The 23,549-nt window shown below is 51.3% G+C and overlaps 7 protein-coding genes across 7 annotated transcripts; 4 read left to right on the plus strand and 3 right to left on the minus strand.

Moving 5' to 3' along the window:
* Positions 1-1,350: 1,350 nt before the first annotated feature.
* On the minus strand, positions 1,351-3,971 carry PtA15_9A113 (uncharacterized protein; the record flags this gene model as incomplete). Its single annotated transcript, XM_053172288.1, has 3 exons — positions 1,351-1,744; positions 1,812-1,978; positions 3,933-3,971. 3 exons carry the CDS (start codon positions 3,969-3,971, stop codon positions 1,351-1,353), a joined length of 600 nt encoding a protein of 199 aa, XP_053023543.1.
* Positions 3,972-4,823: 852 nt separating this feature from the next.
* Positions 4,824-8,791, plus strand: PtA15_9A114 (uncharacterized protein; the record flags this gene model as incomplete). The annotated part of the gene is made up of 4 exons (XM_053172289.1): positions 4,824-5,180; positions 5,262-8,093; positions 8,186-8,506; positions 8,582-8,791. 4 exons carry the CDS (start codon positions 4,824-4,826, stop codon positions 8,789-8,791), a joined length of 3,720 nt encoding a protein of 1,239 aa, XP_053023544.1.
* Positions 8,792-14,777: 5,986 nt separating this feature from the next.
* Positions 14,778-15,299, minus strand: PtA15_9A115 (uncharacterized protein; the record flags this gene model as incomplete). The annotated part of the gene is made up of 2 exons (XM_053172290.1): positions 14,778-14,943; positions 15,175-15,299. The coding sequence occupies 2 exons, from the start codon at positions 15,297-15,299 to the stop codon at positions 14,778-14,780; spliced, it is 291 nt and encodes a 96-aa protein (XP_053023545.1).
* A 1,150-nt stretch (positions 15,300-16,449) lies between these two features.
* PtA15_9A116 (uncharacterized protein) lies at positions 16,450-17,038 on the plus strand (the record flags this gene model as incomplete). Its single annotated transcript, XM_053172291.1, has 2 exons — positions 16,450-16,857; positions 16,967-17,038. 2 exons carry the CDS (start codon positions 16,450-16,452, stop codon positions 17,036-17,038), a joined length of 480 nt encoding a protein of 159 aa, XP_053023546.1.
* Positions 17,039-18,330: 1,292 nt separating this feature from the next.
* Positions 18,331-19,328, plus strand: PtA15_9A117 (uncharacterized protein; the record flags this gene model as incomplete). The annotated part of the gene is made up of 3 exons (XM_053172292.1): positions 18,331-19,121; positions 19,162-19,236; positions 19,307-19,328. The coding sequence occupies 3 exons, from the start codon at positions 18,331-18,333 to the stop codon at positions 19,326-19,328; spliced, it is 888 nt and encodes a 295-aa protein (XP_053023547.1).
* Positions 19,329-20,416: 1,088 nt separating this feature from the next.
* PtA15_9A118 (uncharacterized protein) lies at positions 20,417-21,544 on the plus strand (the record flags this gene model as incomplete). The annotated part of the gene is made up of 6 exons (XM_053172293.1): positions 20,417-20,430; positions 20,553-20,646; positions 20,760-20,826; positions 20,905-21,171; positions 21,297-21,424; positions 21,524-21,544. 6 exons carry the CDS (start codon positions 20,417-20,419, stop codon positions 21,542-21,544), a joined length of 591 nt encoding a protein of 196 aa, XP_053023548.1.
* A 145-nt stretch (positions 21,545-21,689) lies between these two features.
* Positions 21,690-23,326, minus strand: PtA15_9A119 (uncharacterized protein; the record flags this gene model as incomplete). Its single annotated transcript, XM_053172294.1, has 4 exons — positions 21,690-21,699; positions 21,798-22,195; positions 22,319-22,600; positions 22,937-23,326. 4 exons carry the CDS (start codon positions 23,324-23,326, stop codon positions 21,690-21,692), a joined length of 1,080 nt encoding a protein of 359 aa, XP_053023549.1.
* Between the last annotated feature and the right edge of the window lie 223 nt (positions 23,327-23,549).

A 23,549-nucleotide genomic window follows, 5' to 3' on the forward strand; every position in this document is an offset into this window, starting at 1 on the left:
CAAAAATCTCTAGGGTGTGTGTTCCTCTTGTTGACTGGTCAGCTCAATGGCCGGTGCTGACCGGTCATCAAGGGGATTAATGTACACAGTACCTCAATGGGGCTGGTCATTTGTGTTGGGTGTTGGAGGAGGTGCAGTCCAGCCATCAAGGGGAGTGTGGACTCCTCTTGATGACCAGTAGCATCTGCCACTGGCCATTGAGGGAAGTGTGTACTCCTCTCAATGACCAGTTGGTGCCAACTATTGAGGGGAGTGTTGTGTACTCCTCTCAATGACCACTGGACCAGTTGCCTTTGGCGCCTGCGCCAACCGTCAAGGGGAGTGTGTACTCCTCTCAATGACCAGTCAGTGCCAACCATCAAGGGGAGTCTGTACTCCTCTCAATGGCCCGTTTGTCTGGCCATCAAGGGGTGTATATGTACTATGTACTCCCCTCAATGTCCAGCCTGCGCCGGCCATTGGGCCAGTGATTTGTATGTACTTACTTATGCAATTGCTGCTGCAACTGACAAATGCACATAATTGTGATGTGAATAAGGCTTTGGTTGTGTTCCTTAGTAGGACACCTGCCAAAATGGGTGTGCAGCAGCACACCCCCCTTCATGAGGTTTTCTAATGTCATGCAGATCAAAAAATTGTTTTCAGAGGTTATTATGTGTGCTGTAAAGATTGAGACCCTTTGGGGCACTGGGTAAGGTTTTGGTGGTGATCCTTAGTAAGACACCTGCCAAAATGGGTGCACAGTAGCACACCCCTTTCCTGAGGTGTGCTGATTCCATACAGCTTGCCATGTGCTCTTCAGGGAAATTTTTTACCCTTGTAAATTTTATTTTTATTTTGCCAATGTTTGGAAAATTGAGGATCCAACTCCCAAATAATATTTTCAATTTGACTTCCAACTCCCAAAATCACCCCGGGTCAATTTTTGGTCTGGTGGACCCGGGGCAGACGTCCAAATACGGTCCTCTGGATGTCAGCAACTTCTGGGAGTCAGAAGTCAAATTGTTGGGAGTCAGTTAGTCAAGACCCATAATTTATTGTGGTGTGACAATGGTCAATAACCCAAAACAAAAAAGAAGCACAATAAATCAAACTAATCCTAAAAAAATGCATCGAGTTACGTTCATAAAAAGAGAGTCAGAATTGGTTTGAGAATCACTGTGTATTCTGATAGGTAACAATTCTCATGCAATAAAAACACATTATTTTTTTGTTAAAAATCTCAAATTTGTACATGAAAATATAAATAGAAGAGAAAAAAAAGTAAGCAAACAAAGAAAAGTATGGTCAATGAAAGTAGAGAGAAAAATAAAAAGGAAAATTTAGTTAGTTGAAAATGATTGAATTGGATTATGTCTGATAGTAGCTGTAATTTGTAGGATAGTTATCATCAGGATAAACGGAGGCTTTGTTATTTGGGAGAGGTTTAGAAGGAGGGGAAGGCTGATGATGCTGGCTCTTGGGAGGATGGCCATGGACGGGCATCGGCGGGGGAGATTTGCCGATGCCGACGCCGGTGATGAGCCGGGCGGGGACGAGTTTACGGGCGGCCTTCGAGATCCGGTTGTAACGCTTCGTGCTTGCCTTCTTGTGCACCAGATGGGCAGGGTCTGTAGGACGCCCGATTGGCTCCTGCTCCGACGGGGGCTCGTCTCGCGGTGCCGCAGGGCGCGCTTTCGGCGGCTTGGCTTCGTAGCTTATCGGGATGTGCGAGATCTCGTCGGCTGCATTGTATTCAGTTGGTCTACAAAAGAAATGTCTCAGTCTCTACGCGCTTATGAGCCATCTTGGGATCTGTGCTGCGAGCTTACTGGGTTGGTTGCTTGGACGGCCCGTACGGATTGGTGCTTGAATTAAATGTCTGATCAGAGAACTCATGTTTTTCGAGATAGTGTCGAGGGTCGTCGGTGAGAGTAGCTACGCTGCTGGGATATCCGGGGGCCTCTGGTTCCGGACCAGGCCCGAAGCTGATGATGCTCTGGGTTTTCTTCTTCACCTTGATTGTCTTTTTGTCGATGGGCCAGTTGAGGACCCGGTGCGATGAGGAAGAGGTGGATCCGGAACGTGTCAGAGAGTTCAGATTGTTATATGTCCGGCTCTCTTTGGATTCTGAGTCGGGCTCCGAGGACGGCGATGCGCCTTCATGAGTCACTCTTTTCTCCCTCCGTTTGATCTTAAAGCAGTAGTAGAAAATCCCGCCCAAGATCAAAGCCAAAGCGACTGTGACCACGACAATGGCTTCGATTAAGTTGGGCGGGAGGGTGTTGTGGACTAAGGCTGCTGAAGAAAGATTTGCAACGGATTTGTTGGTAGGTTCGGGAGCAGCAGATAGTTGTTGCGGGGAGCTGATTGGGGGGTTTTTGCCATTGGGAGACGTGCTTCCAGCCAAGACCTGGCTGTTATTGGCCGCCGGTATGTGAAGGCTTGGATCAGAGGTCGCGTTTGTGTGCGGCAAAGGGATGGGGAGGGAGGGAGTCGGGCGAGTCGCTGGTACATTGGTCGGTGAGGGTGTCGGAGGGGGTGATGGCGGCGGCGGTGTCGGAGGTGGTGGTGGTAGGGATGGCGGAGCTGTGGGCGTCGGAGGTCGAGGATTGGTAGGTGCTGGTGCGGCCTGAGTGTTGTCGTTCTGGGCTTGAGGGACTGTTGCAGGCTGGGGATTATTGCTTGCTGGGTCTGGTAATGGTCTGTTGTTGGGCGTGAAGAAGGAGGTTGAGGGGAGCCCGCCGGTAAGTTGGGAGACTGTTTGGGGGACCGCCCTAGCTCCCAACTTAGCACGGCGCTGTCGTGAGGCGCGTCGAGACATTTCTAATCTGAGGATGTCGGCACTCTCCTGGCGGCTGGGTCGTCAGAGCACAAAAGATGGATGGGTTATTTTAGATGCGCTTTTCTGGCGAGAAAGTTGTGATTACAATGAAGATGGACAAGAAATCGATGAAAGGGTGATGAGGCCGCTCCAGGCGGCAGTCAGGTGCAGGTCATGTTGAGGCGGGCAGGTGTGAACGAGCGTGAGGGTGGTATTAGAGGATACCGGGATGATTATAATAATTGGGATTGTAATGGATTAATAACTTGGCGCTTGAAACGAGTAGTGAGGTGATGCAAAGTTTTTTCCGGACAAGGGGGGACTGGTTCTCCCTGCTCAGGTGATGGGTCTGCTTTTGCTTGGATTCTCCATCCCTTGTGCTCTCCAGACCAGACCGGACCAATCCATCTTCTCTTCTCGCTGGGGTACTTGATTGCACTCCGGGCAGCCCCGGTCGTGAACTCGTAGCGTGGCAGTTGCCCTGCTGCCCACGCGGCATTCGCAGCCATCACAACCCCCAGTGACGCTGGTGGGGTCCGTTTGTTGGCCAGAGTCAGACAACTGTCTGGGACATGTCGGTCTGTGATAGGCATCCCCCAGGAGTCAGGACATCTCCTGGAGCCGGATGGCTCGGCCGGCTGCTGGGTTCAAGTGTATGCAGACTTGCAGGAGCCGGAGTGGGATGGTGAGTGAGGACGAGGACTGCCGTAAATCCACGAGATGATACTCGCTCAAATTCCTTGGATTGGAAGATTAGACGAGTCCTATGCCATGCCATGCCCCACACAACACAGGACTGGAGAGATCGGGCTCCTGCTGCTTCCTGTGAAGATGGCCCGTCATCTGAAGGACAGTCTGGACACATATTGTAGTTTTTGCACTTGAGTATTGTGTCGCCATCGGGGCGCCCTTATCGGCCAGCTGCGGCCGGTGGGATACATGCATCCGACTAGCGTCCTCCTCCACTGATCAGCCGATTATAGTCGGAGGCATGGCACGCTGTTTAAATGTGTATGTAAATATGTAAAACAGTTGCCTTTATGGTGTCCCACATGAGCCTTGGCTAACAAGCTGGGAGGAGTGGCTTGCAAGGTTCGCTGGCTTTCCTGTGGCTGGTCCGGACTCCAACCTCTCTTCGGAATCCAGTCGGAGCCACGTCCATTCTCATGGTTAGTTCTTCTCTCTCTGGCCGTACGGGTTCAACTCATCCCTGGTGGCCAGACGGACACATTTTGGAGGTGCCGTGTTGACCAATTTGCGTTGATTCGGGTATCCAAATCGATAGACAGTGGCACTCGACTGCCGCAGCCGCCATCCCACTCGGTTCCTATCGCGACAATTTGTTAGTCCCCTTAACACTCGCAATGGTTGTTATTTCATCAATCACACTTCCACAATTTCCCTCGCTTCAGCTCATGAAGTAACAGCCAGATCGCTGCTTGGCCACTCGCCATAGCCTGGCCGGCAAGAGCATTCTTATTTATAAAGGAATCTCCCCCCAGCAGCCCCTCGGCATTACAGCCGCGCATCCCAAGGATGGCATGTAGCCCTGCAATTTTCAACACCAGCGCCCAAGAATCCTCAACACTTGGCTCCCCATCTCGCCGGCATATCCGATCCTCACTCCTTACTTCGATCCCAGAATCCCGCTTGGCTTGATTCCTTCACACCAGCTTTCTGTCTGCTTCTGCTTTTTTTTTTTGAAGCTCGCAGCCCACGCCTGGTCTGATAGCCAATCCGACCTCCCCACTTCCATCGCTCAACCCGCCCATTGCGCCCTGCCCTGTCTCCATCAGCTCATACCCACGCACGGCCGCAATTGCTTTCGCGTGCCCAACCAGCAGTTTTCATCTGTCTTTTTTCTTCTTCTTTTGTTGCCTTGTCCCCGTCCCCGGCGCTCGTCACCATCTGCAGTTAGACTACCGCCCTTGATTTTCTTTCCTGTCCCTACTCCCCTTCCCCTTCCAACTATCATCAACAATCCTTTTTGCCCTCTTTGCTGCTACTTTCCCGTAATCAAATGGCTGCCATTCCAGGCTCTCCGTCAGCTAGGAGCCTCTCCAAGATCTCCCCGCCAGCCCCTTCCACCGCCGACGACCTCGTCCTAGCATTATATGATTTCCCGGCAACAGCGCCCTCGACTAACCGCTGCTTATCTTTCAAGGCTGGACAGGTGATACGCGTCGTCAATCGTGATCAGTCAGGCTGGTGGGATGGCGAGATGATCCAGACATCAATGACAAAACCTGCCAACCTCTCCTCAAACACTCGCTTCCTGCCCATCAGACGCGGCTGGTTCCCAAGTAACTACGTCAGCCCGATCCCTACCTCGAATATTGCCAGCTTCGAGCTCACCCAGAAATCAACACATGTCCGAGTGAGTCCTCTCTATATACCATTATCATTGTTTCATTAGCAAGAGACACAATCCTTACCCTCAATTCCCCCTGTGTTCCAGCGGCCATCAGCAGCTTCTTTCGCTTCGTCGATTGCCACCGCCACCGACATCTTCCTTGATTCACCCCTGCTGTCATTGAACTCGACATTACCCGACCTCAACCCTACCCATTCTCGCGCCGCAAGTAGCTCGACCCTGGCCTCTACAAATCAGCCGTCCCCATCCGAATCAAATGACAACAGTTCAGTATGGGAGCCAATCGCCCTTGCCATCCGCATTCTACATTCCGAAGCTCGCAAGAATCCTACTTTCGACGTCCAACCGGCCACCGCCAACATTATCTCAGCCGTTCGAGCCGCGCTCAACTCCATAGGATGTTTGGGCCGTCACGCCCCTGCTTTACGCCTCTATCCCAATCTCAGTCGCGCCCGGAAGCAGCTCCTGTCTGCTCTGTCATCCCTGGTCGAGCAGGCTCGCGAGATCACTCCCTCTCCTTCACCGACAATCAATCATCCCTTGCAATCTCAGTCTGGCAAGCACGAAGCAAAACAGACCCTTCTGAGGCTTGCCGATCAAGTCCTTTCCGACGTCCGTGAATTTCTACGCATTGCCAAGTGCTGTGGTCTTAGCTCGAATACTCAAAGCCCTCCCAAACCCTCAGAAAGCCTGGCCATGGCCAATGGGCAACGCTCCATGTCCCTGTCCTCGCCGCATCCGCCACATCCTAACGAGGTGGAGGCTCCCCGGTTGATACGCCCCTGCAAAAGTGTCGGAACCTTGGCCCACTTCTCTTCTTACGAATCACTCAAGGGTACCCCTTCAATCAAGTCCAGTAAGGGCACCCCGTCAATCAATTCCAGCAAAGGCACTCCGTCAATCAAGTCCAGCAAAGTTTTGTCTATGATCCAACACCGTCGACTGGACTCGATAACTTCGGTGCAATCCACTATCTCCACTCCATCATCCGCTGTCGTCACTCCTGTCTCTACGACTTACATCCGAGATCTGATTGAGAAGGCTCACGACCAAGTGCTTTCGACTGTAGCCGTTTTCATCGGTCACGCGCACTTCCACTCCTCGACTGCCCACCCGAGCAGCCATGCCCACTTGATCGACATGACCCGGGACGTGATCGAGAACGTATGCGAGATGCTGGTGATGGTCGAGTGCGTGTCGAAAAATGCCGTAGTACGTGCGCAACAGCAGGCTAAGGGTGAGCTCCCGCTGGGTGTAGCCCGTGAGTCACTCTACGTCTCGACAACTGGTCTCGTCACTTCCACCCGCGTAGCGACATCCTCATCTCCCCAGGCCACCCCCATCACACCAGTGGAGGATGAGGAAGCGGACTCGTTACTCTCGGCTGCCACTGCTGTTCTTCGGGCCACCAACAACTGCATGGACGCTGTGTCGAACTGTCTGGCAAGGATGGATCCAGGCTATGCAGAATTTGAGCTTTCGTCCAAGCGTCCCTCGTTCAACTCTTGCTTCAGCTCAAGCTCATACGCTGAAGCTAGCGGATCGCTCTCCATGAGATCTCGCCACACCTTGTCGATGCTTGGACGGAAGGCGAGTGCCCTAGCCTTCACTCGGAATCCATTCGAGGCCGAAAGCCAGGCCAATTGGAGCGCCGTTTCGCAAGATTGGAAGAACTCGCTCACACTCGAGGCTAGGTCGATGGAGCCAAGCGCGGCCAGTGACGCTGACTCGCTGTATACCCCCGACACCTCGTTCCTGACACAGACCACAGAAGCGGCGAAGAAAGGCACACCAGCGCCCAGTACGAGTCCCAGTCTGTCGACGCTCAGCTCATCGGATGGCATTGAATTCGTACGCGCCTCGCCCTCACCGGCCAACTCATCGGATGGTCGCTATTCCCGCGAATCTTCTCCGGCCACTTCGACTAGTGTCTCTCATCCTGAAGATGATCCAATTCAGGTCCCCGACAGGCGCCCTACCCCAGCGCAGCGGCCAAATCCAAAAGCTCTGACTCTAGCACCCCTTCAAATCCCTACTGGAATGTCAGGCTCACAAAACCCGGATTCCTGGCAGAAGGAGCTGCTGCTCAACACTGACGGCCAAGTCATCGGAGGCACTCTTCGTGGCTTAGTTGGTCGGATGACCTCTCATGACACACCGGTCGAAGCCACCTTCTTTCATTCATTCTTCATGACTTTCAGACTGTTCACGACATCAGTTGAATTCTCGAACGCATTGATTGCCCGGTTTTCATTAACTTTTGAACTGAATACCCCAGTTACTCCGAGTGATCCTTCCAACATTAGCTCGAGGGTTACGCCCATCCGGCTACGAGTGTACAACGTGATGAAGAGCTGGCTGGAGCTTCATTGGCGAATGGAGACTGATGAGATTGTCCTACCGGTGATCATGCGGTGGGCCAACAGCCAGCTATCGACGGCCTTACCGGTCCCAGCCGAGCGATTGGTTGACTTGATTCAAAAGCGGATGAAGGAGAGTCAACTGGGGATCCAACCCGCAGGGCTGCAGACGCGGACCAAGGCCAAGCAAGTCTTGGGCGCCGGCAAGGAGGACAGCTACGGGAAGACGGCCTGCCCATCGCCGATCATCTCCAAGGCGGTGATGTCCCAGTTCCGGGCCTCCAGCTTCACGCCCTCGGCCCTCCAGCTTTCCGACTTCGATCCCATCGAGCTCGCCCGCCAGATTACCCTGATGGAGTCCAAGATCTATCTCGCTATCAAGCCCGAAGAGGTCATCGGCCAACTCTTCAATAAAAAATCCGGCGCGGCCGTCAACGTGCGCGCTATGAGCGCTATGAGCACTAAGATGACCGGCTGGTTCACTGAAACTATCCTGAATGAAGATGATCTTCGGAAGCGAACACAGATCCTGAAGTTTTTGATTAAGTTGGGCGCGGTGAGTGGAGTTCATTTTCTTCTATCTCCATGCATCCAGCTCCCAAGCCGATAGCTTATCTATCTCTTCTCTACCTTCCCGAGGATATCCAGAAACTACTGGAGATACAGAACTACAACGCACTGATGTCGGTGATGAGTGCGCTTAACTCGTCGACGATTCTGCGACTGAAGCGGACCTGGGAAGGCGTGGGGAACAAGGCCCGGGTGCAGTTCGAGAACATGAACAAGGCGGTGAGCCACCAGCGGAACTACGCCGAGTACCGCGCCACCCTCCGCCACGCGCGCACCCCATGCATACCCTTCCTGGGCGTCTACTTGACCGACATGACTTTCTGTCATGAGGGCAATCCCACCCATCGTGCTTCGCCTGATCTACCGGGGGTGCAGTTGATCAACTTCGACAAATATCAGGTGAGAGTCTCGACAATCGCTATCCAAGTTCCATCCGACATACAAGACTAATGCTGTCTTTCTTTCCGGTAAAAGAAAATGACGAAAATCATGAACGAGATCGAGCGCTTTCAAGCGCCCTTCAACTTCTCCGAAGTCCCGCAAATCGCAGCCTATATCCGCCTCTCGATGAGCAACCTGATGAGCTACCAGGATTCGGCGGATGAGCTCTACCAGCGCAGCCTGAAGATCGAGCCGCGAGAGCCATCACACCCGCCCCCGCCGCCCTCCTCCGCTACATCGTAAATCTTCCTCCTCTCGGGCATCCTCCTTTTTTTCCTGCACCAAAATTATCCCGCCCTATCCTGCGTTTTTTTTTTCTTTTTTTTCGTTCCGCGGCCTGCCGCGCGCATGATTTCAATAGATTCTATCATTTCTTTCTCTCGCTCTCTCTCCATAGTCTTAGTTTTTATTTCTCTGACTCTATCATGTAGTTTATAATTTATGTGTCTCTTTTTGTATTTTTGTATGTACCTCCATCTATCTATTACTTCCTACCCCCCCGCACAGCAACATCATCAACAACACCATTTTGAGTTAGTTATATCTTTAAGACATATCTCTTTTGATTAACCCCCAGAACTGTGTCTCTATCTTTCAACTTATTATCAGATGTATGAAAGGATTGATAGCTCTTGACGAAAGAAATAACAGCAATGTTTGACATAATTCACAATGCAGCCATTTACTGCCTTGGTCCATCTGATCCAAAAACAGGTGCTATTTTGTAAGTTTATTTCGGTCCATTCCTGGCCTGGACGCCGCGGGGAAGTCGCGCTTGAAGAGTATCCCTGAGCGCAGGGGGGGTCTCCCGCAGCTGCTGCGTGATAGCTCTCGCGCGCGGTGAGCGTGACCGGTCCGCTTCTCAGGCGCTCGCTTTCGCGGTGCCAGCGGCCGGTAGACACAGGATTCTGTTCAGGTCTATTCCCTTCCAGACTGCTTACATTGGGGGCGTCCCGAAGACCAGGGAGTGGTCTCCCAAGACGCCCGTGTGAGGGTCGGGGGGAGGTATCTTCCCCCGATCCGCTGACTTGGTCATTCCTCTCCTGTGGTCCTCCGGGAGGGAGGAAAGCACAGGGAGAAGCTCCCAAGGGAGGAGACGTCAGCAGACCGGAGCCTCCCGGAGCAGAAAGGCACCCGAGGGTGCGGGGGCAGAGGCGCTAGACCCATTTCTCTGGGACGTAGTTCCAGAGCCGGGCGCCGATAGATTCTGCTCGGGTTATGAGACCTTCTGAGGGCCAAGTGAGGTAGTTGTATTGTGGGGACAATCTACACTACAGGTTACTACTTCTTCCAGCATCTCTTGAGCTCGCGCAATATGTTACTGCTATCTTCATCCTCTTCTTTCGAATAAGTTCGGATGTATAGTCGGTAGCAGTCTGAGGTCCACCTCCCTAATGCGCAGAGTTCTTCTTTGGATGCTCCCGTGGAGTGTCTGAAAGATGTTCCTCCGACCCTGAATGAATGTCCTGAGATCCCGGAGCACCCCTTCGACATCCAAAATTGAGTCAGGGCACGGCAGGCGTCTGATTTGGTGAGGTGTACGCGTTTCCCCGATTCCCAGTAGCCGAAAAGTGAGGTGTCTTGGCCGTTCGCATTCTGGATTCTTCTTTCCAAGGCTAGGATCGGGCAGAGCATCAGATCGATGGAGTTCAGGTTTAGCTCTTGTGTAATTCCGGGGCCGGCCGTTTTGGCTCCTCTGATGCTGACGACCGCTCTTTTCCTGGGTAACGATTCCCAGATGGTCGCGTCGCTAACCATGACGGAAGCAGAGCGGCGGAGGGTCCCGGTCCTGTCGTTGTAGGTTAGTTCGCCTAAACGAGCGAGTCCCCAGAATGCCACGATACAAAGGTCCAGCAGAGCCTTCTGGAACTCTGTTCCTTTGATCCAGGCGGTGGTGAGCATGACCAGGTGCCTTATCATTACGGCCTTCTTCCTGGGTCTAAGGGCGGATTCTGCGTCAACGTATGCTGATGACCTGAGGAGTACGGCGACCTTATTTTTTGTGTCTTGGGGGTATTTCGCGTCGTGAAGAGTGTGCCACATTTGTATTCCCGCGATGTACTTCGCCAAAGTGACGGAGGATACCTCTTGGGGCTTAGGTGACTCGAAGGTTCTTCCTGCCCAGCAGCAGAACTCGTAAATGTCCTTTTCCGAGAGGGGTAGGGAGAAAGGAATTCGTCCTGTTGTCTGTGCGAACTTCAGGTACTTCTTTACGGCTGAATTGTAACAAGATAGGGTGTTCCATCGGTACCCGAGGAGAAAGTGTTTGTCGTCCGAGGTTATGTCTCTTGGTCCAGAGCCTTTCCTGATTAAGGCGGTCAGGTTGGGGGGGTCTTCTGCTGAGTTCATGATTCTCGGAGGGAAGGGTCTTTCTCCGGTTGGGAGTCAGACTATCTCAGTTGGAGCATACAGTGGTCTATTTAAATTGCAAACGAAGAGGAACATTGGGGGGAGACATGATTCGAGACAAGTTAGAAACTAGGGCTAGGTACAACTTGTTACACTTGGAAAAGTCTGAATTCTAGGTCCCAAGGGACTACCACTGCTATCTGATACCTTGCGTCGTGACCTGATCTGTCTCCTCTCGATAAGGCGTCAGCTGCGTTCTCGGCGGAGGTGACACGTTTCGACACAATATCAATTTCCATTTCCACCAGGGTCTTCTGTATGAGTTTCCACTCTTCGTTGACCGCTGGGTGTCGGGATTTCCGTTGGCGTATGACCGTCTCTGTGGTTGTATTGTCGGTCCAGACGATGAGGGTCTTCCCCGGTCGGATGTTCATCTGTTTTAGCGCAATTAGACCGAGCCTTATCGCTACTGTTTCCAGCCACGCGATATCCCGTTTGGGTTCTGGGCCTTTGTTCCAGTTTTCCGCCAGTTGGAATTGGGCCCATCTCTTGCCGATGAGGATTCTTATTCCGAAGCTAGTAGATGCGTCGCCCACCCACCCGATTTCGACTGGGTCGGGGTTTTGGATCATGCGGGTTTCTTTGTACTGGAGGAGGGTTGTGAGCCAGTACTCGAGGTCCGTTCGGGCGTCTTTGGGAAGGGTACGATCTGTGTGTTTGCATTTCCAATTGTTCATCCATCTGTACAAGCTGTTCAGATAGCAGCGGAGTTGCGGTAGGATATAGGAGACGTGGTTGAGACGGCCTGCGAGCTGCTCTACCTGGCCGAACGAGAATTCCGCATCAGGGATTAAGAATGCTTTAACTTGTTGTACCCGTTGGTACTTTTTGTCGTCGGGTAGTCGTACCGTTTTCCTGGTTGCGTTCCAAACGAATCCGATGTACTTTTGTTCTTCTTTGAAGGGAGAAAATTTTGTGGCGTTTGTTTTCACCCCAAGCTGCTCCGATCGGCTCACTATTTGGTCCATTTCGACTACTGATTGCTTGGTTTTGATGAAGAGGTTGTCGTCTACCCAACGGAAGACTTCAACTAAGTCAAATTCTTTCTTCATCAAGTCTTTCCAGGCATCCGCTGGTCTCCCAAATGAGCCGCACCCGGCTACTCCTCCGAAAGCTATCCTGGTGTCAATTAGGATTCCTCCGTTGAAGTCCTTGACCATTAGGTATCGCCATTGGCTCTTGGCCGTTGGAATTTGGCGATAAGCTTTCTCCCAGTCGAAGATGGCTAGGAGTAGGGGTTGGCTTTGGCGTCGGAAGAAGCGTGACGTTGTTTCGAAATCATCCCAGGTCGTAAGGTAGTCTAACTTGTCTACAAATGAGTTTACGGACGGTATCTCCGGTACGTTCCTGGGAAATGACAGGTCGTTGATGGGCCTGATGGTTCCGTCTCCGTTTACTGCGGCTCCCAGGGGGTTTGTTCTGAAAAAATCGTATCTCTCCATCAGTTCCTTGTGAGAGAACGGTCCGAACATGCGGCCTGCTTCGATTTCTTTAGCTATCGTGGCCTCGATCTTCTCTCTGGCGAGTAGAGCGCTTTGATGGTTCGGAGGGGTGTAGTGGGTCAATCCTGGGCCTAGGTTGTGCTCTGGGATCCCCTGGTGGAAACCGTTGCGGAAACCGTGGATCACGTCCGCGTACTCTTCAAGCAGGTTTGCTTTCCTTAAGGATTCCTCCCACTCTCCTATATTCATTTCACACGACACTTTGATGGGCCACCTGGGCCTGGTCTGAAGCGTTTCTAGCTCTTCGATGTGCATTGGTGTCTCAATGGGGCTCTCTCCCGCTCCGTAATCCCTAAGGGTGTACCGGAGAGGTTACTCATTAGAATTTTTTGCCTAACATTTTTATTTCTCAAAATCATTTGGAAATAACAATCTGGGGAAGGCGGATACGCCGAGAGGAGGAAAGGGTGGGAGAAACAAGAATGAGATGAACTAGGGAGGCGGGAAGACTGAGGAAGACAAAGGAAGGGATCCTGGTTCAATGGTTTCCTTTAGAACGGTGCGGTTCTGTTTTGGTTACGGACGGGGGGGGAGGATTTGAAAGAAGGTAAGGGTGGCTGGATCAGGAGGAGTGGACGATGGTGGGGGGGGAAAGGGATCAAATGCGAAAGGTGGTCGTAACTTACTGGTCACGGTTTTTGTGGCGCACACTACCGCCGGTGTGATTGGGATTGAAATTGTTCCCTTTGTACCCGCTGCCGGGAGGGCCTCTGCCTTGTTCCGGTTTAGCTGGGAGGAAGATGGGCCGTGTGAAGAAGACGGTGTCTCATTGGCCGATTGCTTCTGACTCGTCTTGGTCTTTGGTGGGTTTGGTTGGGTTTGGTGGTTGGCCCTGGATGGTTTGTGGGGTCGGATTCCTTTCAGTGGGTCTCCGCCCACTCGGCCTTCTCCGATAGCGTAGGGATTCTCTTGAAGGCCAACCTCGTTGAAGTCTCGGCAAAGGGATATTGCTTCATCAGCTGTTTCCTGCTTGAACTTAGAGATATCGGAGAAGGACTCTTCGCCGTTGACTTCCACCCTAAACGCAAAGGCGTTGTTTCTGATCTGTATGTCGTACCTGAGAGCTACCATGAAACCGTGTTTCCTGTGGAGACGGTCGCAGTGGCCCTTGTGCGCTAGTATCCAGTCTGCAAGTACTGGGTAGTTGTACCTGTCTTTCATGGTTAAGTGGAAGCATCGGTGGTTTAGGGTCCAGTCTGTGAACGACTGCGAGAATTCGTCCGGGACCGGGAGGCCGTGGTAGCGGAGTCCCTTCTCTGCGGCCGTTTCGTCCGTTTTAGGTCGGTTCTGGGAATGGTGGATTAGAGCTTTCTCTTGCCATTCGCGATTGAAAATGGTGAGGGGTAGCGGTCCTTTGCACTCTAGGAGCAACTTGTGGAAATATGGGGTAAACCCGCCGTCGTCGTGAGAGTTGGAGCGGCCGACGATAAATTTCACGTTGCGTACTTGTGTTGCTTCTTCAGCCACCGACGGTCTTTTCTGAGGGATGACGGGTGATTGGAATACGACTTGGATGTCGTTATCCACTGCTATCTTCGTCTTCTTCTTTTTGTCCGCTAAGACTGCCTCATACATCTTGGAGTATCGATCTATTGCGGCTTCATCGCCCGCTTTCTCGGCTTTCATCAGACGTGCCATTAGGAACGTTCGGGTTTCGCAATCTTTGTCTTCTTCCGAATCAGAATCGTTCACGATTAAGCTCTTCTCGGGACGTTTTGGTACTACAGATTTCTCTTTTTTTTTTTTTTGATCAGCTTCCTTTGACTTAAACGCTTGTATTGAGCTCTTTGCTTACCGCTAGGGTCTGCGAGTATCTCCGCGATGTCGGGATCTTTGAGGGTCTCTCTCAAGGGTTCCCCAGCTTCCTGGTCCGCCTGTTGCCCGGGTGGGTTGTTCTTTGACGCTGCCCGGGTGACTGGTTTGGTCGTCTTAGGGGCCTTCGGGGCTTTGGGTTGGACTCCGGAGGTTTGTGACGACAAGTTTGGTGTGCTCGTATTCGCGCCTGGCTCTTGGGGAGGAATTTGGTGGGCCGGTTGGCTTTGCTCGCCCTGTGGTTGGGGGTTTTGAGCTGCGGCTCTCACGCTGTCCGAGGTGTCTTGGATGTTTAAATCTGACATTGCTTTGGGGTTTTGGTTGGTGGGGGGGGGGGGGGGTGTTGTGACGAGAAGGAGTTGTGGAAAAGGGGGATCGTAGATGAGGAGTTTTTTTTTTTTTTTTTTTTTTTTTTTTTTGGAGGAAGGTTGCAGGTTGATGGAAATGTTTGGAGATTGTGGGTTTTTGGATGTTTGAAAATTGAGTTAGGTAAGGGTGGTTTAGAGTTATGGTTGTTTGGATTCGCGGAAGTTGGTTGATGGAGGGTGTGAAATAAGGGATAGTTTGAGTTTGAATCCGAAAATCTGGGCTCTAAGGAGGGTTATGGAGCTGGGGATTTCCGGATGGAAGACGGTGGGGAAAGCGGGAAGGATGAGGATCCGAGTGAGGCCTCTGGGGGGAAGAAAGAGGACGGGAGCTCCTGGGTAGGGTCAGGCTTGTCCTCGACTTCCCCTTCCGCCCTGTATGCGCCCCCTTTCTACCAGGTCGTATTACGTGACGCTGTAAACAGTTCTCTGTCACGTGTCTCGCCTGTAGGGCGCTCATACGGCGGGGCTGGGCGGCCACCATGGACTCCACCCACCTCCCGCTGGCGCTCCCGGTAACAAACAAGAAAGAGATAACTCAGGAGCAATCTTGGGACCCGGGTCGACCGCTACCCCCTTCGGGGGCTCGGCCTCCGTGATGCTTCGGCCATGTTCGAGGCCCCGCGGGGTGGTCGTAAAAATCATTCCGTTTAAAAAGCACATGACGCGTACGATACCTCCTTACCCACATCAACTGCTTTCATATTCACCCTCCTGGTAACTGGTATATATGCAAAACGTAGGGCATGGATCGGGGCGGGGCGTGATCGTCGATGTCTCAAACGTATTTATCTTGATGACCATTCCGTCGGACTTGAACCTCCAGTCACTTCTTTCCACATGATGTTTGCGACGTGCACTGTCATGGGCCGAGGTGGGTTTCTAGACCTATCCAGCCATCGATGGATCATTGGAACCATGCCTTGTTGTGTAGACTAGACATCATTTCGGGCGCGCTATCCCGAGACGTCCTGCTCGTGAACGACCTAGCCATCGACTTGTCTGGCTGTCCGGATTCTCGCCCTTGTGGAGAGCCTCTGGTTCTCCGTAACGAAGATACGTGTAATAGGCATGCGCTTCTCACTCTCAGCGAGTGATTCCCACATAGTAGCTCGGTCTGCCCCTGATCAAGCGTCGACTAGGTCCGGTCTCATATACCATCGCCGACCTATGTTCTCTGCTCCACTGCTCCTTTCCAAATAAATGCTATTATTATACTGCAGGTGGTGGTTTTGTTCTCATCCGGATTAAATGGAAAAGCATTATCGCGTTTGATCCGGTTGATATCCAGTAGAATTGAAATGTGAACATGGATTTCTTGTCCCATTACACTACACTTTAAATGGTTCTTCCGAAGGAGGATCACTTACCGAGGAACATCCCCGTTGCTTTTACAGCACTCGTCACATGCGCCAATTCTCGGAGAGGGAGCGCTGATCAGAAATCATAGCATCATATTTGACGGCTCACAAGAGCACCGGATTTTCTAGGGAAGAGGTAATGTGGGGTGTTGATCAGAGTAAGACTGTCTGTCTTGCCCACGCTCCTTATGCTTGACTGAGGGACGCTCTTTCTGCTTGACTGAGGACTCTTTTTGCTTGGCTGAGGAGAGATGCATGCATCAAAAGCTTCCTTTCAGTGGCGCTGAAGGGCTCAGTCTTGCTGCCTGGAGATATAGATATAAGCAGAAGAATCATCTCCCATTGGGCCTCATACCAGAAAGTCCTCAGACCGGCAAAACTACAATCACCAAGACCTCAGCACCAGCCAGACTCATCAACAAATCCTCAGGCAGAACTCAGATTAAAAAAGAATGGAACCTAACACCAATCCCACTCAACAGCGTTCAGCACCACCTCCGGGCCCTAATGGCCCTCAAGGTAAGTACCAGCCTACCCCGCCAGCGCCTCCGTTGAGCGAAACCTTCCCACCTGACGGTCAACCAGGTGCAATAGTTCCCAATGGATTGAGTTCAGACGACGCTACACCGCAGGGACCAAATATCGCATCCTCCACCCAATCTCCAGCAGATTTTGCAGCTGAAGAGCAGTTCAGATTAGGACCCATGATCATTCTCCTTCTCGACCTGCGAGACTTTGAAATCACCAACCTCCATGACTCGAATGCGTCATATACTCGCAGGGCTATGAGCCAGATGACACCATCATTCGCCTACCCTGTCACACTAGTCATCACTTTCATCTCCCTTGTCTCAAAGCGAGTCAGTTTCTCTTTTTAGTTCATTTTCCATGCCTCCGCCAATTTTCTCATCTTTTGGCATCTTCTTTTCAGGAATGGCTACGACATAAGCTCAATTGCTCTCTGTGCAGGACCTCTATCATCCTCCGTTTAGGATTCCGGCACTATCTGCCCTGACTAATGCTGGTAGCATAGAACCTTAAATCACATATGCGGAACCTTTGCAGCCATAAAATCATAGCCCAGGTCTTCTGATCTCAGTTCCACATCTCCATAATTTCATATTTGTACCTTCAAGGGGTTTTGGGGAAAATCCCGCGATGTGCGGAGTGACAACTATTGATGATGCGGACATGAGCACTCATTGCATCGTTAAACTTCTTCTCAGTTATTGTCTCCCAATTTTTCAATTTACATTTCTCTTCCGTACCTCAGTAGCCTTTCTCCGGGCCCATGAGAGACAGCTGCGAAGGCGCTAGAATTTGCTACCAAACTTTCAAATGTCATCCACCCATACAGACAGGGGGAAGGAGGAGAATTTTCAGCCCGGTCCTCCTTTATTCATGAAAGAACGCTGTGAGTCTTTTTGGGGAGTTTTGGCTTAGAACCCATACTCATGTTACAAACTAGAGTAATGCTACTCCACTCACTGCAGAAGTCAACTGCTCGGACAGTCTTGTCCAAGCAGCTGTCGGACAAAGTCTGTCCAACAACTGCTTGGACAAAACTGTCCCAGAAGTTAGTTTACAGCGTGACTTCACTTTGTCCTTCACTTAGATAAATCCGCCAAAAGAAGTAACATCCTTTCCACCTGTGCCCGGCCTCATAGAGGTAGCCTGATATTCACTAAAAATAGCTACCACGCGAGGCCTAGGGCTGCTGCAGCAACCAAATTGTCCTGACAGTAATTAGAACAGCCTCGCCCGACCCAAGTATGAGATTATAAGTGCCCAGGGCCGCGAACAAAGAGGTACATGGCTGGTGCGGAGCTCAGAAGCGTGTAATCGCAAGGTGAAAGTGCGGCGACAGGGACTGGCGCCTTGGCGAATAGAATAGCTGAGATTATTCCATTATACCACGCCCTTGATCCATCCGAGTGAGTTTTAATTGCGGAGGAAGATCCACGAGGTATCCACACCACCCATCCAGCCTTGTATGCGCCAAGTCATGGCGAGAAGAGTTGGCCAATCAAGCCCTGATCAGCAACAAAGGAATCAGACTTTTCGGTTCACAATAGCACCGGGTTTCTCCAGAGAAAGAGGAAATGCAAGCTTTTGATGAGAGCAAGACTTTCTTTCGCGGAAACGCTCTTTGTGCTTGGCTGAGGTGACCCTGAAATGTACGCATCAAAAGCAGACGCACATTGAATGCCACTGTCACTATTGGTACACCACATCTCGAAAATGTACACATGCCCGTCCAGCAGCCCTCAGAGGCTCAGCTTTGCGGCGTTCTGAAAGATATAAAATAAGCCAAGTCACCTTCCCATGAGCTTATGCCAGCAACTCCCCAGGCCGGGAGTAATACCATCACCAGCACCTCCAGTCACGATCATCAACGTTACGAACCATCCGAAAGAATTCAGATTGAAAAAAAAAACATGGACCCCAACACCAATTCCACTCAACAGCGTTCAGCGGAAGACATCCCACCTCCGGGCCCCGGTGGCCCTCCAGGAAATAACCAGCCTCCCCCGCCGCCGCCCCCGCTGAACGAAACTTTCCCCCCTGGTGAAGACAGATTAGGACCCATGGTCATTCTGCTCGTAGACCCGGGAAGCTTTCAAATCCTCAACCTTGCCCAAGTGCCCGTAGAGCTGCGGGGAGATGCCCTTGATATCATGAGATTGCTCCGCGCCATGGACCAGTACGAAGTACCACCGGCCCCCCGGGCCAGAATACCTAACTTGAGTGACCTGACCTTAATAGAACCCATGATACAGACCCTCGAGCCCGATGATCAAGTGACCGTCCGCACATTTTTCTCCGACGCGCACGCTGCAATCACCGCCAGGCTGATTCTCCCCCGTTCAACTTGGAAGTACAACGCTGGCGAGGAAATGGGGGTTGCATTCGGAGACATAGCCCCGTTGCACCGGGTGTTCGCGGCCCTAACTTCCGAGTACGTGGAAGAATTGAATAGCTTCTTAGTCGCCCTAGCCCACACGGTGAGCATCAATAATGTCGATAGCCACATAGAGCCGCACGAGCGCGGCAGATTGCTTGTCCAGGCCTACTTGGATGTGCATACAGTAATTCATAGATTCGACATCGTCTCCAACGACCCGTATCAGGAGCACGTTCTTGAATGCGCCATTTGCCTGCAGGGCTATGAGCCACATGACTTCATCACTCGCCTACCTTGCCACATCAGTCATCACTTCCACCTCCCTTGTCTTGATGTGAGTCAGTTTCTCTTTTTTTTCATCCCTCCGCCGCCAAGTTTCTCATTCTTTCACCTCTTCTTTTCAGGAATGGCTACGAGGTACTTTAAACTGCCCCTTGTGTAGGACCCGTATCATCCTTCGCCTAGGATTCCGTATCGACTATTCTTGAGCTGCGCATCTCAAAGCACAAATAATTAATTTTATTCTTGTAAAAGACTTCTTCTAGAACATAATATTCAGTCTCAAGAATGATTATGTCCTATGCAACCAAGAAATTTCAGTCTAGATCCTTTGAAGTTTGATCTACATGTCCCCATTTATAATGGATAGAGAATTCCGTATTTGTATCTCCCAGAGCTCTAAGGAAAACTCTTGTGGTGTGCTGACCCCTGGGTAACAATTAAATATCCATAATGCTGATATAGGCGCTTGGCCTAGCATCATTGCACTTTGCCTGGGTCTCTCTCAGACTCTGCCTGTTGTCCAAGTTACTCTCCGGCTAGACTTGAGAAGAGATGGAGGTAGAAGCCGCCAACACGTACCTATTGCAAAAAAAGACGTGTTGGTTGTCCAGTTTGACCATCCCCCTCTACCAAAACTCCATTTGTTGAGTTTTGCGTGCAGACGTGGTGTTCGCGGTCCGCCACTGGATTTTGCACATCACGCTCCCTGGGCGTAAATGGATTGCGTTCCTTCTGCTCAGGATTGAGGAGCGTATGTAAATGAAGATGAGGACCAGTATAAAAACTTGCCTATATCAATATAATTTCATCTGGATTGCGGTAGTGAAAACTGTGAAGTTTTCATTCAAGATAATCCACGTCCTCATTGCAAATTCTTTCAATCAACAAGTTTCAGGCGGAATTCAGTAGGACTGTTGGCTAGAGGATGTTTAAACAGCCTTATTTTGATTTCCACATGCTCTCTCCTAGGCTCGGGTGTTTTACCAGAAAAGCTTGGACATTAAGATAAATTTCGGTGTGCTAAAAAGCTTCAAAGCTCCGAGTTCGCTTGCTTGGCAGCAAACAGGACGGATAATGAATAGTGCTGCGCACCGACGGATGCATATATCACAAGCGACTTGCAGCTCGCTTCCATCACTTTTTCCAAACCCAAAACCCAATCGTTAGCCCGAACTTGACGAAACAGCGCAGGCACATAACCAGAATTTCGTGAGCGAATCTAGACAATAATCATGCCAAACAATCGGTCCGTTCTTTTTTTCCCTCCTCCCTTCCGACTCAATGTTGGAGGGAACTGAATTTCTGCCTCTTGATATTCCCTTGTGACTCTCCATGATCCGAAAACAATTTCCCAACTGAAAACCGCAGAGTGAAAACGACTAAGGCCTTACAGAGCAAAAAAGGCAAAGCAGTTCTCTCGAAATTGCATCCACATTCCAGACGAGCCAAGCAAATCACAAGAGTCAGTTTGAATGATATTCTCCACAGCTTATTTCCCTGATTTCCATCTTGTTTCACAAAGTTAAACCTGACATTCATCTGCTCTTTGTCGACTAAAAAACCTTATGTTTGTAGATCGCGTTAAGAGATGACAAACTAGCGCTCAACAAGAAAGAAAAGAAGAGACTAGGGAACGCGTTTAGTAGGGACATGTGCCCACCTCTTTCAATCGAAAGACGAAGCTGACTAAATTCTTATGGCCGTTCATATCAAAAAAAAGCGAGCAGATTGATCTGGTTCATCGAAGCACACAAACAAGAAGCCAGAAACCAGGATCCGAGCGGACAGTGCAATCAACCATCCTTACCAGACCTATCTGCCCTCCACGCCCTCATCAATGCCTTCATCGCTCGCAATTCTGTTCTGATTAATGAAGAGAATTCGAAACGATCCAAACATTTTTCTAATCGCCCTAAATCAACCAGCTTGGAAAAGCTCGAATCATTGGTTCGGGCTGAGATGCTCGAATATACTTCAAATGGCTTCGGTTTGTCTTGCTCTCTTGACCTCTTTTTTCTGTTCTCGAAGGGTATGAGGATTTACAGCGCAAACAGGAATCGAAACCTGACGTGACTTGCAATGTCTGTTGTTGACCAACCAATGGACAAACAGTGATACCGGATCTACGGACAGCGGAGAACCTGAAGCTGCTCGAGCAATGGAAGGACGAGCACCGATGTGACCGGTCGTTCCTCGCCCGAGTGAAGCTGATCCGACTGTTCAAGGATGATCCGACGAGGGTGGTCGAGGAGCAACGAGGAGCCACCGACACCTTCCGCCTCGACGCTGGCCTGCCATCAGTCGATGATGACGACGATAGCGACGATGAAGATGTACAGCTAATCGAGGTCGAGGAATGAGATCAATTATTGGCATACTTCATATTCGCTCTGATCCCCTCCACCAATTGACTCCAACCCCTTCCTTGTATTTTTTTTACAATTGATCATTACATTTTATAAGATGGATCGAGGTATTTACCAATGCTTCATCAATTGCCATGAATTAGAGCTGACTAGTGAGATGAACAAAAGGAATGGGCCAATTTAACAAATGGGAGCGATCACTAGTACGCAAGTTGATGGTTTCGAGAAAGAAAAAAAAAAGACTGACGGCTGATCCTCGTCGCCAAGCCGCTGATAGATGAGCAGTGTAGGATTGGAATCCAAAGCCTCACGGACCGGACAGCGATCGACGTCCTGATCGGAGAGTCTCCACCAGGAGCCTTGCGGGGAGCGACGGAAGGTGAGGTAGTGGCCGGAGAGATGGGTTCCCTGGTGGACGATGAGGGCGAGGAGACGGTAGGGATACGAGACGGCGGGGGTGCGGTCGCTCGGCGCTCCCGGCGGCCGGGATATCGGCGCCTCCGCTCGGGCACTCAACCGTTCTGTGGTCGTGAATCGGTCGAGAATGAGTAGCTCGGGGAACACTAGGCGACAGTAGTTCTTCGTCAGGTGTCCTTCACCCATCACCGTCGATCGCGAAACGTGCACAGTCAGGACCCTGGGTGGCTATCGGTGAAAAATAAAAGAAGACCCGCAAAAGAAGGGAACGTTATAAGTCTCGTCTCGCTGTCTTCAATCGGGTGATCTGAAAGACGAGAAGAAGTGAATGAGGAGGTTTTTGAATATTACCCTAGCGAACATGGTTTGTTTGGTCGACATGGGGCTCCAAATCGGACTGAGAGAGTGTTCGAGGAGCGGATGGAGCTCTTGTTCAGGATGGACTTTGATGGCTTCTGAGAGCGATTGGAGATCGTTCTTGAGCTCGGCCCGTTTCCGCTTGGATCGACAGGCCTCTAGCTCCGTCTTCATCTCTCGTTCGCGGTTCAATAGCGTACATTTCCGACACATGTAGTCGTCTAGTAGCTCCAATACCGTGTATTCTTTCAAGCAATCCTCCAATGTACATGTTGCCTGTCTCACACACGAAAACATCCTGGGTAAGTTGTTTCGCTCTTCTGGTAGACATGTATTAAGAGGGGTTTTTTTGGGGGGGGAGGCGGGATGAAGAAGATCTGGGCTCACACAGACTGGTAGAGTGATTGAGAGATGGTCCGTGGGCGAATGGCGAATGCCAGCGGAGAAGCCACACGCAGCACAAGCGATCCGATTAGCCATCAGTCCGCGGAAGGGGTTGCGGAGGATTTTACGGTCGGGTTTGGGAGGCGAAGGAGGAGAGGGGTGGGTATCGAGGAGGCCGGCGAGGCCGATGGAGGAGGAGGAGGAGCGGTGGCGGGCCGAGCGACTGACTTCGTCCTCCACGGCCTCGAGAATCATCACCAAGAGTTCGTGTGCATCCTGTTGGTTGGAGTTGAAGAGGCGGGCCGAGCTGGCGTTGTTGGCTCGCAAACACTCGATGAACTTGGTCGGCCTGAGCACGGTCCTGCGGTCCCGAGGCGTATTGAGCTCGGCGATGATCTCGAGCAGCCCGTCGACGATCCCGGCGGGCTCGCCAGCAGCGTGCTCGGCGGTCGCCCGGAGCTGCTGGAGATAGTCCTCCAGATCGCTGGTCGATGCGAGCGCTTGGATGACCGAGTTCAGGAAGCACAGGTTCGAGCTCGCGTTGTTCGCTAGGCCGGCGTAGACCGACGTGCTGGTCTCTTCGGGCCTCTTGCTGTCTCCGTCGGGTGCTGTGGGCATGTTGGCGCTGGTTCGTGCAAGTCGGGCGACTCCCCTGCACATCCAGTTCTTGTCAGAAATATTTATATGTATTTATATGCAATTTGCTAGAAACACAACAACAACGACGTCCTTGAAGAAATACAAGAAACACATATTTTTATCATGGACAATTAGGTACAAGCAAGTACAATTTGTGCAGGCAAATAAATAAATCAATGGACTTTCGGCACAGAAGCCAGCC

The sequence above is a fragment of the Puccinia triticina genome, chromosome 9A (genome assembly GCF_026914185.1).
Source record: "Puccinia triticina chromosome 9A, complete sequence".
Classification (NCBI taxonomy): Eukaryota; Fungi; Basidiomycota; class Pucciniomycetes; order Pucciniales; family Pucciniaceae; genus Puccinia; species Puccinia triticina.